This window comes from Pristis pectinata, chromosome 2 (genome assembly GCF_009764475.1).
Source record: "Pristis pectinata isolate sPriPec2 chromosome 2, sPriPec2.1.pri, whole genome shotgun sequence".
NCBI classification, from domain to species: domain Eukaryota; kingdom Metazoa; phylum Chordata; class Chondrichthyes; order Rhinopristiformes; family Pristidae; genus Pristis; species Pristis pectinata.
The window spans coordinates 66,221,672-66,237,634 of NC_067406.1; the positions used below are offsets into that span (position 1 = coordinate 66,221,672).

The 15,963-nt window shown below is 41.7% G+C and overlaps 1 protein-coding gene across 4 annotated transcripts in view; it reads left to right on the plus strand.

Annotated features, from left to right (window-relative positions):
- Nucleotides 1-15,963, plus strand: part of LOC127583750 (BTB/POZ domain-containing protein KCTD8-like) — a 274,849-nt gene that overhangs the window by 138,209 nt on the left and 120,677 nt on the right. Inside the window, exons 2-3 of one of the 4 annotated variants that reach the window (XM_052040067.1) lie at nucleotides 10,749-10,822; nucleotides 10,929-11,275. The exons of 1 other annotated variant lie outside the window; for it this stretch is intronic. In XM_052040067.1, coding sequence (XP_051896027.1) covers nucleotides 10,749-10,822; nucleotides 10,929-11,126 — 272 coding nt within the window. In that variant the 3' untranslated portion in view covers nucleotides 11,127-11,275. Of the gene's footprint in view, nucleotides 1-10,748; nucleotides 10,823-10,908; nucleotides 15,203-15,963 lie in introns of those variants that run through there. 2 more of the 4 variants (XM_052040084.1, XM_052040057.1) reach the window with 2 other exon arrangements.

Sequence of the window (15,963 nt, forward strand, 5' to 3'; positions counted from 1 at the left end):
ATGAATTCAGACATCATTGTCACTGAAGAAAAATGCCAAGCAGCATACACTCAGATTTCCAAAATGCAGTGCAAGTTGACGCATCAAACTGGTAAGCATGGATGTGTAAAACTGGTCTTTATTTACTGTTGCCTTAATTGTTGCCATTATTGGTCACTTTACCTGCATCACTGACTCTGAAGTAGATAATAATGTAAAAAGGGCACTTGCCAAATTTGACTTGTCCTTTATTCCTGTAACACTAATGATGTGAAGAGCATTTTCATATTCATCAGTGTTTGAGTCTGTAAGGACCTACTCAGCTTCTGAGGCTTAACATAGAACATAGAACAGTACAGCACTGGACAGCCACTTGGCCCATGATGTTGTGCCGATCTTGATGCCAATTTATATTAAATGCCCTCCGCCTGTGTATCATCCATATCCCTCCATTCCCTTTATATTCATGTGTCTATCTAAAAGCCTCTTAAACTCCACCAAACTGCCTGCTTCCACTACTATCCCCAGTACCCATTCCAGGCCCCTACCACTCTCTGCATAAAAAAAACTTGCCCCTCACATCACCTTTAAATTTCCCCCCTCTGACCTTAAAAGCGTGTCCTCTGGTGTTTGATATTTCTACCCTAGGGAAAAGATTCTGACTGTCTACCCTATCCATGCTTTTCATAATTTTAAAAACCTGTATCAGGTCACCCCTCAGCCTCCGACGCTCTAGTGAGAATAACCCAAGTTTGTCAAACCTTTCCTTAAAGCTCATACCCTCTAATCCAGGCAGCATCCTAGTATAGGCTTCTTCAGGCATACTAATGCTCAGGCCTATTTTACATCAGCAATTTCTATTATCTTTACATCAGTGACTACTGAACAACAATTTTTCTTGTCATTCTAATTCCATTCCCATTTAAGTTAAATTTAACATGCTACAAGATGTTCAAAAGCTCTCCTTAAATGCTGCAGAGAGGACATTGCTGCCTCACAGTTGGCTCTAACAATCACCATGCAGGTGAGTGTCTATTAGCTGTGAGTGAGTGAGTGCAACATACTGTGCATCGTCCTATTTTTGAAGTGCTTCCATATAATAGTCACATAAATTACATTCAGATTACCTATTGGTCTCTAATCCCAATGTCCAGTGAACAAACAACAACTTGCTTTCATATAGCAAAACCTTTGAATATAGCAGAACATCCCAATGTATTTCACAAGTGCAGAATCATACCTTCAGTGAGATGGAGACATGGGAGGAGGTATTAGAATGAGAGCTGTAAAGCTTAGTCAAAGTGGAATTTTGTAAAGATAATCTTGGAGGAAAAGAGAGGAATGGAAAGATTTAGGAAGAGACTTCCAAAGTTTGGGGCCTATCTATGTCAAGGTACCGCAGTGGTGGAGGAGTGAAATAAGTAAGATATGTCTAACAGGGCAGAATTCGAGGGAAAATAGAAATCTCAGAGGCTTGCACACTGGGTGAAGTTATAGCTATAAGGAGAGGCAATGCCTTGGAGATATTTGAACACAAGAATGAGAAACCTAAAATTGAAGTCAATGTAGGTGAGCAAGTAAAAGGATGTTGGGTGACAGAAAAATTATGTATATCAAGGTTAAAATGCCGAGTTTGAATGAATTTAGTTATGGAAAGTAAAAGATGAAAGACTAGCTGGGATGGGAATGGATTAGCTGAGACTAGCTTTAACAATAGCAGAGATGGATATGGTACAAAGAGGTAGCTGGATTTTATGGAGAGGACATGTGAACAGAAGCTCAGCCAAGTCAGATGCTGAGGTTTCAAACAATTACAATGACTATAATATGTCAGCTTAATATATAATATGTCCCAATAGTTGATGCTCCTTGCTCACTAATGTCACAGATGTGAGTGCTGCGTTCCTCAGGACCCCGTGACGACTTTCACCCTCCATGCATGATATCTTCGTTCCTTCCTTTTAATTAACAATTTCTTTCTGGTCTGTGTTAACTTTCATCTGTAATCTCTCTGCCCAATTTCCAAGTAGATTCACTTAAGCTCCAGATTTTTTCAGATGATATTAAACAAAAGGTTGCAGTGAGACCACGGGCTCACCAGTATATTGCTTGCCATGCACAGTCCATTTGTCAATTAATTATGTAGCTACTTATCAAATACTTTCCCAGATTCATGCTTGCTTAATGTTCAATACTGGGGGAAGTCTTTTGATCCGTGACCTTTACATTGATCACAAAAGTTTAACAAAGTGTTATGATAGTTGCACATTTCAAAAAGATTGCTATGAACTTACATTTTGTTAACCAGTATTCGGGCAACGGTTGGTGGCAAATCGTTGCTCACTGCTCACTGATCTGTTTTTTCAGTCTGCCCATTTTACACATTGTTCAATGGACTTAACTGACTCCACTTTTTGAACAATTGCACCATTCTCATACAGTCTACTGGCAAGAAAGTAGTCTACAAAGTAAGCATAGCTTGTCTGTGCATGGAAATATTCTCAAACCAGCAAGAGAATTGCAACAGTTAACCTCAATAAATAAATTAGTGCCAGTAATAAATTATTTACAATGCAGTACTTTATTTCTAAAAGCTTTATTTCAAGTCCTCGCTAACAGGATTGAAAGGAAACAAGTATATACACAGGTATACAGGAAGATATGAGGGAAGGTATTAAAAGTTGTATTGCATATGTGAAGTGTAGTTTGTGTAGAACAACATTGAAGATACCTGTTGGTCAGTGAGATTGCAAACCTAAGGTAACTCAGCAGGGAAGGTATTGGACTCTGCTGGCTCGCCAGTGCCATCCTTGAACAGAGAACAATTCATGAGCTTACGCCAAGGGCCAAAGGCCTTTATCAGACTTGAGCCCTGAGTGCCTGTACCAGTATAATTGCTGTTACATTTCTGTTGAGTAATGTACATATGCATTACACTTGACATATTGAACGGTTAGAACAGAGATGAGGAGGAATTTCTTTAACCAGTGGGTGGTGATTCTGTGGAATTCATAGCCACAGATGGCTGTGGAGGCAAAGTCATTGGGTATATTTAAAGTGGAGGTTGGTTCTTGATTAGGAAGGGCATCGAAGGTTATGGGGTTGAGAAAGGTGCAGTATCAGAAGATTTCTAAACCAGAGTGTCCATTCAGGGAAGTTAAGATGAAAGATGAAGTATTTCCCAGCCATCAATAGGATGGAGGGGTTACAGTGTCTCGTCTCCCAGTCCACTTTAGAACCTTTTATTCCCCATTCCAGACGTAGAAGAGCTATACTGCAGTGCTCCTCAAGAAACATTTCAGTTCATTTCTGTCCAGCTTGCTGAGGAAGAAATCAGTGTAGTGGATGGAAATAATGAAAGATGTACAGTCAACATTTATGATTTTACTTTTATTGATTGGACGAACCCTGCCGGGTAATCAAGAAATTCATAGCTTTCATCCTTAGTCTGTGATGAGTTGCATGATTGGAGATAAAGGATGTTCCCCGTGCCTTGAGTGCCTGTGCCAATATAATTGCTGTTACATTTCTGTTGAGTAATGTACATATGCATTACACTTGACATATTGAACGGTTATAAAATGTGCCAATGGCATATTTGATCGAAACTGGTCTTAATAAGACCATAAGGCATAGGAGCAGAATTAGGTCATTCAGCCCATCGAGTCTACTCCGCCATTCAATCAAGGCTGATTTATTTTGCCCTCTCAACACCATTCTTCTGCTTTCTCCCCGTAATCTTTGACACCCTTCCTAATCAAGAGCCTATCAACCTCCGCTTTAAGTATACCCAATGACTTGGCCTCCACAGCTGTCTGTGGGTATGAATTCCACAGATTCACCATCCTCTGGCTAAAGAAGTTCCTCCTCGTCTCTGTTCTAAAGGGACGCCCTTCTACTCTGAAGCTGTGTCCTCTGGACCTCGACTGTGCCACTACTGGAAACATCCTCTCCACATCCACTCCATCCAGGCCTTTTAGTATTCAATAGATTTCAATGAGATCACCTGGCATCCTTCTAAACTCCAGCAAGTACAAGCCCAGAGCCATCAAACTCTCTTTATACGTTAACCCTTTCATTCCTGGGATCATTCTCATAAACCTCCTCTTGACCTTCTCCAACACCAGCACATCCTTCCTTAGATATGGGGCTCAAAACTGCTCACAATACTCCAAATGTGGTCTGACCAACACCTTATAAAGCCTCAGCATTACATCCTTGCTTTTACATTCTAGTTCTCTCGAAATGAATGCTAACATTGCATTTGCCTTCCTTACTACTGACTCAACCTGCAAGTTAACCTTTAGGGAATCCTGCACTAGGACTCCCAAGTCCCCTTGCACCTCTTATTTCTGAATTCACTCCCCGTTTATAAAATAGTCTACACCTTTACTCCTTCTACCAAAGCGCATGACCATACACTTCCCTACGCTGTATTCCATCTGCCACTTTTTTGCCCGTTCTCCCAACCTGTCCAAGTCCTTCTGAAGACTCCCTGCTTCCTCAACACTACCTGCCCCTCCACCTATCTTTGTATCATCCACAGACTTGGCCACAAAGCCATCAATTCCATCATCCAGATCATTAACATATAGCGTGAAAAGTAGGGGACCCAACATCCACCCCTGCAGAACACCACTAGTCACCAGCAGCCAACCAGAAAAAGCCCCCTTTATTCCCACTCTTTGCCTTCTGTAAGTTAGTCAATCTTCTATCCATGCTAGTATCTTTCCTGTAATACCATGGGCTCCTATCTTGTTTAGCAGTCTCATGTGTGGCACCTTGTCAAAGGCCTTCTGAAAATCCAAGTAGAATTCAGATTTTACATGGATTTTCAGAAGTATAAATTCACAGAATCTCCTTTGTCTATCCTGTCTGCTGTTTTCTCAAAGAATTCCAACAGATTTGTCAGGCAAGATTTCCCCTTAAGGAAACCATGCTGACTTCAGCCTATTTTATCGTGTGCTTCCAAGTACCCCGAAACTTTATCCTTAATAATGGGCTCTAACATCTTACCAACCACTGAAGTCAGGCTAACTGGCCTGTAATTGCCTGTCTTTTGCCTCCCTCCCTCCCTTCTTAAAGAGTGGAGTGACATTTGCAATTTTCCAGTCCTCTGGAACCATTCCTGAATCTAGTGATTCTTGAAAGATCGCTACTAATGCCTTCACAATCTCTTCAGCTACCTCTTTCAGAACCCTGGGGTGTAGTCCATCTGGTCGAGGTGACTTATCCACCTTCAGACCTTTCAGCTTCCCAAGCACCTTCTTCTTAGTGATAGTGAATACACTCATTCCTGCCCCCTGACTCTCTCTAATTTCTGGCATGTTGCTGGTGTCTTCCACAGTGAAGACTGATGCAAAATACTTGTTCAGTTCATCTGCCATTTCTTTGTTCCCCAATACTCCAGTGTCATTTTCCAGTGGTCCGATGTCCACTCTTGCCTCTCTTTTACTCTTTATATACAGTATCTGAAAAACTTTTGGTATCCTCTTTTATATTATTGGCTTCATATTTCATCTTTTCTCCCCTTGCTTTTTTAGTTGCCTTCTGTAGGTTTTTAAAAGCTTCCCAATCCTCTAGCTTCCCACTAATTTTTGCTATATTGTATGCCCTCTGTTTTGCTTTTATGCTGTTTTTGACTTCCCTTGTCAGCCTCATCCTCCCTTTAGAATGCTTCTTCTTCCTTGGGATGAACTGATCCTGCAGGTGATTTTCTTTTCCGCTAACCTTCATGTGAAGCCAGCAGTAGGAAGGATTGGCAACCCACTCCTCTGGTGGACCACAAGGATGCACTGACCACAAGCAGCATTGTAACATTCACTGACTGCATCTGTTGTAAATGAGACTCCAAATTGTGTTTAAAGCAAACCTTAGCCCTTTAAGGTGAGCCAGCCACTTCATACACAAACTGCTTTTCCTGATGTGGAACAATGCATTGCTCAAACATTTTTACTGTGTTTTCTGCTTTTTAAATGAGCTTTGAATCTAATGGTGAATCGAAATACGACATATCAGAGTTGATTCATGTATATTGGCTGTGAGTTGCAAACAGATACTGTAGTCAAGTACATACTTAAAATAGTGAAATACATTGAATACATTCTGGTCTATTAAAATGGTTCATATTTTTCCAGTACTGCTTGTTTGGCCATAGACATTTGAAAAATAAAAATAAGCCATTTACTTCACCAAGTCCAACAGATATTTAGCTTTTCCATTTGAGACATTCACCAGAAATTGTTTGGCCCCTGGAATGTCTCCTACAATAATTGAAGAGCAGTTGACACAGAATATGACTGAAGACAATCCAGAAACCCAGACATGTTTGCTACACTAACATATGTTGTGCCTCCAGGATCAACACAAGCATCATCAGTACTGTTCCAAAGGTTGAAGCAAATTCAAAGAACAGTGAACCAGTTCAACTTTGCATTTATAAACAGTGTTAAATTATTTTTACTCTTTTAAAGTATAGTATATATGAAACTAACTGTGAGGTCACTGCATGACGTATTTGATCATGTGTGCATCATTTTGCACATGGGTACAGTCTGAGAAGAACTCAGAATAAACTAGACACATTTTTTATCGACCTCTCCATCTCCAGCATCTTTGATTGTGCCCCAAGCTTCCTGCTTGTTCACACATATTTACAGTCTCTGGTTCATTCTGATAAACTAGCCCCCAAGCACAATGCATCTTCTTTCATCAGTGAGTCCTGCTTATTGCTCACAGCCTTCCATTCCTTGACTCACTTGTACTCCCTGCATTCCTATGGCTGTCTCTTTGCTGACATCTTGCCCCACAGTTGCTCTCCATTCATTTCCTCGTATTGGTATTCGTATTGGTTTATTATTGTCACTTGAACCGAGGTACAGTGAAAAGCTTGTCTTACAAACCGATCATACAGGTCAATTCGTCACACGGTGCAGTTACATTGAGTTAGTACAGAGTGCATTGATGTAGTACAGGTAAAAACAGTAACAGTACAAAGTAAAGTGTCACAGCTACAGAGAAAGTGCCGTGCAATAAGGTGCAAGGTCACAACAAGGTAGATCGTCAGGTCATAGTCCATCTCATTGTATAAGGGAAACATTCAATAGTCTTATCACAGTGGGGTAGAAGCTGTCCTTAAGTCTGATGGTATGTGCCCTCAGGCACCTGTATCTTCTACCCGATGGAAGAGGAGAGAAGAGAGAATGTCCCGGGTGGGTGGGGTCTTTGATTACGCTGGCTGCTACACCAAAACAACAAGAGGTAAAGACAGAGTCCAAGGAGGGGTGACTGGTGTCTGTAATGCGCTGGGCTGTGTCCACAACTCTCTGCAGCTTCTTGCGGTCCTGGGCAGAGCAGTTGCCATACCAAGCCATGATACATCCAGATAGGATGCTTTCTATGGTGCATCGGTAAAAGTCGGTGAGAGTCAAAGGGGACAAACCAAATTTCTTTAGCCTCCTGGGGAAGTAGAGGCATTGGTGAGCTTTCTTGGCCATGGCATCTACGTGATTTGACCAGGACAGGCTGTTGGTGATGTTCACACCCAGGAACTTGAAGCTCTCAACCCTCTCTACCTCAGCACCATTGATGTAGACAGGTGCATGTACACCACCCCCTTTCCTGAAGTCAATGACCAGCTGTTCTGTTTCGTTGGCATTGAGGGAAAGGTTGTTGTCATGACACCATTCCACTAAGCTCTCTATCTCCTTCCTGTACTCCAACTCATCGCTGTTTGAGATACAGCCTACAACAGTGGTATCATCTGCAAACTTGTAGATGGAATTAGAGCAGAATCTGGCCACACAGTCATGAGTGTATAAGGAGTAGAGTAGTGGGCTGAGGACGCAGCCTTGTGGGGCACCAGTGTTGAGAATAATTGTGCCGAAGGTATTGCTGCCTATCCTCACTGATTGCGGTCTGACCCAAGATGGTTCGACCCAAGATGCTGCCTGACCCGCTGAGTTCATCCAGCATTTTATGTGTTGCTCCAGACTTCCTGCACCTGCAGTCTTCCTTGTGTTTCCAGTAAACACAGTCCACTTCTCTCGCCTCATCCCCCTCATCCCCCAACCCCCGAATATGCAACTTCTTACCAAACCCCACAACGCCTTCCCCGACTCCAGTGCAATTTAGAAACTTAACACATGCTTGTACTGACATTGTGCTTCTTCTGATAGTCCCTCATAGAGTGGTTTACAAGCCTGGAGAAGGCTACTTGTAGATAGTACCTATTCCCTCTGAGGCCCGGTTCTTTCTTGTAGATCTGAAGGGACCTCAGGCCAATCGCATTTGACGATTCAGCACCTGGCAACATTGATATCTGTGGGAGGTGCTCTTCTTTGTGAGTTTTTTTTCATCTTTGTGAACTGAGAATATCCTGAAGCACCTTTAGGAAGCATGTTTCTCTGATCTTGTGCAGCTTATTCTGTAGATTCTGAAGCCCAGTTTCTGTCAGTTAACGTTTTATATTCACGCTTCATGGCTCTGTTCAAAGTCGCCTGCTCTCTCATGGGTCCACTCCAGCCACCTTCCTTGTCCCCTCTTGTCATGCCCTTTCCTAGCAGGAATCCACCATCATCCATTGCACACTTCATCCCTTGGTCCTAAGCGTCAGATGTCAAGTGCTGCCTTAGGATTTGGTCTACCACGCTGATACCCATCGCCCCCACAATCTCTCTCATCCCCATACATGAAGCTGACAGGTGGTACAACCAGATTATTTTTCCTTGCAAATAGTTTAGCAAAGGAGGACTGGGATGGATAACAAGCAGTTTAACTCTAAACTTTCTGAGCCAAAAATTGTTTAAACAGTGGATATTGGAAATCACATCAGGGAATGTAGCCTTAGATGTTGGCTGGTGTGATTTCCAGGATTGTCACTGAATTGAAGTAGTGCAGACTTTTTCATGGGTGATTTTGAATTAGGTCGTTGCTGGATAGATTTACTTCAAGGGCTGGTGGATGTCAGAGAGCTGGGCTACGAGCTCACCTTTTATTTACTGCAAGACACGAGAAGGAATGGTAAGGTAGATCCTATATATCTAAAGTGCAAGGTGTTACGATGGACAGAGAATTACACACACAAGAAGAGTTCAGAGAGAAACCAGAGATGCAGAGAAAAGAGGATAGGAGACTCCTGTGTGTAAAAAAAAAGAAACACAGGTGACAGCAAAAAGGAAGTGTGTAAGAATTATATGAGACAAAGAAAAGAGTGGAATCAGAGTTGAAATAAACACAAGGGCACTGTTATTTTTTGGATGACAATTGAACACACTATAAATTATTTGACATTGCCCTATAATGGTGAAAGTAATTTTTAAGTCAAACACATCACTACATCTTGAGCAGTGGTTAAAAGGGTACTAATCAGAGACTTCATGCAGGGAACTGGCTAGGACTGCAAATCCCTCCTATCATCTATGAATCTGGCATTTATACCAAGTAATGCCTATACCCTGGCACTCTTGTAGACTGATGGGTGTGTCTCATGTGGTTCCTCCAGCACTCTGTCCCTTGCCGATTGACCTGTAGATGCTGCTAGTTCTAAAACCCTGGATCAAATAGCTCCAATCATGATTGAACTGTGTCTCTTATGGTCTGATAGTCTGTGGCTTGCTCACTGGCCTGGAGCTTGTTAGTTACAAGCCTCTTGATCAAGTAGTTTCTAATTTACTTGCACTGCAATGTGTGTGGGCAGAATTTGATCAAATTACAAAATTTACCTTTGAATTTTAGGCTCCAATTACAGTTGAGGCCAGGTAGTCATCACTTTCACAGCCAGGAGGGATTAGTGATTTAATAAAAGGTAACCTTCCACCCCAGTGTTGTTGAACAGCTCATTATCAACTCAGCAAAGGTCATTAATGCTCATAGTTATTATCACCCAAAAGCTGAGTTGATGGGACTGATACTACAGTTTCAGGTTTATTGGGATTACACACAAGGTTTATTTTTATCTACTAACAACCTTACCAGGGATGGTGTGAACGAACGATAAAGTCCATGTCCTCCTCCTTCGTTAAGTGACTGGCTGCATCAAATCTCAAGGGATAATTGATCAGCTGCTCATCCTTTTCCCTAACATAGACCTGAGAGATTCTTGAATGACTAGGTGTTGGACCTCAAACAATTATAATTCATGCACATTTTTTCCCAGGTTGGTGAGTGGCTTTCACTCAACCAGAGACCTTGACATTAGTATGTCTCAGGGGTGTCCATGCTTGCTGGAGGCAAGGCTGAGGAGCTGCTTTGCCTGGTGGAAGCCTCACTAACAATTTGACCCCAGAGGATGAGCAAGATAATCTCTTCCGTCTCCTTTCACCTTAATGAGACAAGACTGGTTATTAGAAAGATCCTATCTCACAAGTGCCTGCAAGGTCCTATCACACTGGTGTTACGAAAGATACAATTGTAGCAAAAGAAAATATAGCTTTGAATGTTAAACCAAAGAGACTATGTAAACAAAACATGTTGCAAGTACAGTTTTAAAGAAAGATGCTACATTTAAAGTTTGCTCTGCGTAAGGTAATTTGAGGTATGTGTGACTCAGGGTTGTTACACAAGAGTTTGTTTTATCTACTAACAACCTTACAGGAGCTGATAGGAACAGAGCTCAGGTCCTATTTCTTCATTGAGAGAACTACTGCACTTAACGCCATGAGTTGATTGAATTGTTCCTCATCATTTGCCCAAACCCAGGTCTGAGAATTTCTTGTGTGACTGGGTGTTAGGGTTTGAAGTGATTGTAATTCATGCACATTTTTTCTCAGGTGGTTGTGAACTATTTATTAGGGTGTCGTGCCACAGAGCTTCCACATCTTGCCTTAGTGACTCCAAAAGGAAGGTATAGTTATGTTGTCTTGTACCTGTGCATGATGCAGTGAAACAAAAGTAATGGAAATGTCTGTGAATAATTTTTTGTTTTATCAGCCCTGTTCTACATTTGACAGGAGGATTACAAAGGCCAGCCTCTCCAAAGTCTGAGTGTGACAGCAGGAAACATGACAAGGGGGAGAAAGGAATGGAAAGTGGGACCTCTTGTAACGAGCTCTCCACCTCCAGTTGTGAAAGCCAATCAGAAGCCAGCACTCCGCAAGAGAACGATGCTTGTGCATCGCAGCCCGCACCATCTCAGCCTAATACCCTGACGTTGGATCGGCCTTCCAAGAAAGCCCCTGTTCAGTGGTTGCAACAGCCTGACAAACGCAGAAACAGTGAACTTTTTCAAACACTGATGAACAATTCCCGTGAGTCAAGCCTCTGCAAAAAGAAAATTAATGAAAAATTGAGCGTTGAGGACGAAATGAAGAAATGCATCCAGGATTTCAGGAAGATCAAAATTCCTGTCCAGTTTCCAGAGCGCAAGCGCCCATGGCAGTCTGAACTATTACAGAAATATGGACTTTAAAATTTAAAAAAAAGGACTTGCTGCAGCTTGAGTTATGTTTGAAATTAAGGGTTTGTGATCTTCCTTCACCTGCTGTCTGTCTTATATTTCCTGTCCAATCCATTAAATTGTGATAAGATTGCAAACAAGAAGTCTGTAAGAGCTGATCGTAAGGAATTACAGTTTTATAGTCCACACCTGGGTATGCATAAAAAAGTTAATACATTGGATTTAATCTATTGACTGCCCATGGATTAACTTAGAAATTTGTTGCGGCACAGTACGGTCTGATAAATAACAGTTGCAAAACTAATGGATTCTCCACTAGTGTATTGATGTGTCAGAAATGGTTATTCATGGGTTTAATGATTGGATGTGATGCATCTCTCAAAAACTTCAAAGGTTGTGTTCAGTGTCACCTCTAGGATCAGGTGAGTCAGTGCCAGTCAACTGCACTACTGCTACTTCCCATGACAACAACTAATTAGAGCTGTCAATCCTTTTTGGAGCTGAAACCTGCAACTTAGTGTATAATTCTTTGAATATTTGTTCTTAATTTAGTAATTGATTGTGCGGTTTGAAGAAAGATAAAAACCAAATGCCAACTTTTAGATTTAAAATACATTTGAAGAATTTGCAAGAATTTTTTTAAGTTTTAGCAGTAACAAGGTTAAAATAATTAACATTCGTGTTTTTTTAAACTATATTTAATCCCTCAGCTGTTAAGACTGAAAAACAGCACAATTCTAATATTGCTCATTTTGGGATTTAGGTGCCTTGGTTGTAAGCATGAATGTGTTAGGGGAAATGTTTCCCATGTCTGTTTCCAGGTGCAGTGGATCCCCAGCAAATATTAGAACATCGTTGTCATTTTCAAAATCATCTGTGAAGGAAACCACAAGCTTTCCCATGTATTGGTGAGAAATCCAGCAAGTCTGTTTACCAGTGCATTCCAACCTGCCCAAGCCCTGGTTCCTTGTATTCCAACAAAAATAACATACTGCAGATAATGGAAACCTGTGTTTAAAACCAGAAAATTCTGCAAATATTCAGCAGGTTGGGCTGTATCAATGGATATAGAAACAGTTAACGTTTAACGTTGGTGTCCTTTGACCTCCCCTGCCTTCCACTGTAACACATTCCTTCCCTTTTGTTCACTTCTGCCCTCTCCCTTGCCTCTGGATTTTGAAACTTGTTTATCTCTCATTTTTCCCAGTTCTGATGAAAATTCATTGTACTGTATATGTGTAAGTATGCCTTTGAGAACTGACTGTAACATGTGGAATGACCTTGATTCATTGTTGTGCCAGATGCTGCCATTTAGCTGAGAATTACTGTCTTTAATAAAGGATGTTATTTGTAACAATACCACCGCCTAATTACCAATGCTTACAAAAACATCAAAGTCCACAGACACCACCTTTGCACTTTTGGGAGATTTTTGCTTGAGGGAGTAACAGAACAGTGATCTAGTAAGTGGGAAATGGAGAAGAGTGTCCTTAAAATAGAACAGTGGTGACTGATGGCAGTAGTTGGCTTGGTAGATACATCAGGGAACTCAAAAGGTACTATCAGACTTGCCATTCATCCCATATAAGAAATGAATGGAAATGTTTCTGAGTGTGAACACCACTATTGATATCCTAGGATCATACAGAGAAACATGGAAAAGTGTCAGAAGAGAAAGACAACATTATTGCAAGTGGCAAGGCCAGAGACACATCATGAAAAGTTGGTGAGTCCACTAGCACCATAAACTGCTGATGAGATCTCTCACAAAGATCTAGTGAAAACCCTCAAAGGAAATTTCCATCCAGCACGGTCAGTGATCTTCAAAAGTTACAAATTTGACACTTGCAACTGGGACACAGACGACAGGGATGTTGAGGCAGATGAAAGTGACAAAAGGCACAATTTCCTGACCTTTTTGCATTAGATGTTGTAGAGATGCTGGTGAGAGAATTCAAGTGAAAATATTTAACGTGTCGGGACCATGGAGGATGGCCACAAGTGTGGAAGTGAAATAAGATGCCATTGTGCTTGAGGTGTGATTCTGAGTGCAAACACTGAACAAGGGAGAAAGGACAATGACAGCAACTATCCTTCCTTATTCACCACATCACATACGAAACGTGACTTTGACAGGAAATTCCTGTGTTACGAGTACCTGAAGGGCGGGAAAGATAAAGTGGTCATGGAGAGGCGCTCCTTAAGTTGGAATACTGTCAGTACACCAGAAGGTCCCAAGAATTAACAGTATATTCACCACCGTGGTTGCGAGCTGACAGCACTTTGGAGATTATAATGTCATGGTTATGATATTGGTCTTTCACTGAAGATGGCAATTGTTGCAGCTGTGGATCACTGTTAATAGGTCATGAAACATGTGAGCAATTGTTCAGTTCAACTGCATCAGGGGTGTCCCAGAGAGAGTCCTGGGGAATTGTCATGTATGATCTGGTACAAAGGCATAAAGAGAGAGCTACCAGTCATCATGGTCATGTGCACAAGATGACTGATACTCACAGAGAAGGACTAGCCAAGGGCACTGGACTTCACCAGTGTGGCGATTCATAGTGTTGGTGCAGCACCTGAGGGTCTGTAGAAGTTGTTAGCTCAGTATGAACATTTCTTCATTGGCTTGTACAGCAGCATCGTCTGGAAGCTAGGCCCAATTATTTTTACCCGAGACTGATTTATTTTGTCTTTAATTTGCATCTGGAGGAGGAACTGCACAAGTTAGAAAAGAATTGGGCTTTGGTGAAGGTGCAATGCTTCGGTGGTATCCCCCAGGGCTGATAAAAATGTGCGATTTACATGGGGACTATGAAATAATCTTAAACAGAACTCTTGATGATGAGAGTATCCAATGCTCAGCTCACAAGTTTTAGATTTATTCACAGTATTTTTTGCATCCTCAATAGTTTGGCAAGCTTGATCTATGCTATGCCTTTGCACGGTTAAATATTGACATAGGGTGTCAGAGATACTCAACAATTAAAATGCACAGGAATTTTACGTTTACAACAAGCGACTGCATAAGTCAACCCCAAGAATATTTCAGTTAATGACATAAAATGCTGCAAGGGATCCCAAGGTGCTTTTGTGTCCAAAATAATATCCTCTTCACCACAGGGACCTGAAGATGCTGGGGAATGTCAATGTCCTGCCAAATGGAACAAATGTGCTTTTACACAGTGGAAATTCGTCTTCCTAGGATTCAGAATTAACAAGTATCGACAGAGATCTACTTGGAAGAAAATGGTGGTTGTGCTGAGTTCAAAGGGAGCTGGATATTGTTGCTGCGCTTCCCTAGAGTACTTCAGTGTGTCTCAAAGTTTCTGCTGGGTTTGGCCATCACACTGATTGCCCTTCAAGTTATTGCACAAATTGGAGCCCTGGTCAGGATGATTTGCTGAGGTCATTACACTGTTGTGTGATAGCTCCAGGTGTGTGGTGGATGAAGTCATTAGCCACATAATGGAATCAGGGGATGAACCATCAGTTCCTCATACTACCCAGACTCTCAATTTGAATGAGAAAAACTGCCTGCAGGTTGAGAAAGAGGCGCCAATGCACATTGACTTTTTTCACTTGGGGATGGAACATTTCAAAAACCACCCAGACTGATTATAAGAGTTGCTATCTGAGACATGCCTCTCTAAAGAGCACATTGTAGAGCTCTGAGGTTAGTTTCTTTGTAATCCAGGCCTAATGTCGACGAGGCACTGTATTTTTTAACAATTGTCCACAGTTCAGATCGGTGCAGTTCATCAAATTCCTTTGCTTCAGTGGGATTTGGCATAGATTAATGTCCCCATTCCATGTACAGGGGAGGCTAACAATCTGTCAGCATTTGGGGGGGGGGGGGGGGGAAGCAATTGCTGGACGAGAAGTCCAAGAGTCATTGACTGGCATTATAGTTTCTTATCTGCATGACTACTCCTGACTCCACCACAGGTTCTACCCCAGCCAAGCTGCTAACAGGCTGATGGTTGCGGACCCAGCTGAGCTCAGTACTGTCTAACCTAGAAGGACAGGTTGAGGAAAAGAAGAGGAGTTAACAAAAGTTATGAGATTGGAAGACACAGATTCAAGTAGGAGAGACTGTAAGAGTGCTCCGACCATCAGACCATGGAGGATTGTCGAGATGGAGGCTTTGGGAGATTGTGAAAGTACCAGGAGTCAGGAGGTGAAGAGGGACAACAAAAGTCAGGATGTTCTTGGACATCAATTAGTACATGGGTGTGGTGATTGAAAAGGTGAGGTACAGGGCAAGCCAGGATTTGGATTCTTGGATAGATCTTAGGATGCAGCCATCACTGGAGAGGATATGTGTCAGGAGGCACAGAAGACTGGAAACAAAGTGAATGACACATGGCCTACAGGAAGAGGTGATCCACCTGGATTACAGTCACCTGGAGTGGACACCTCATTCATAACATACTCCTTTGCAGCTGAGGGAATCCCAGAGATCAAGAAATTTATAATTGTTGAAATTATAACACTGTGCATGTGTAAATATTTAACCTATTGTATAACTTAATGTGTGTAAAGAGTTGATGGTTTGTATAGGTTTATTTGATTTAAATTGCAAG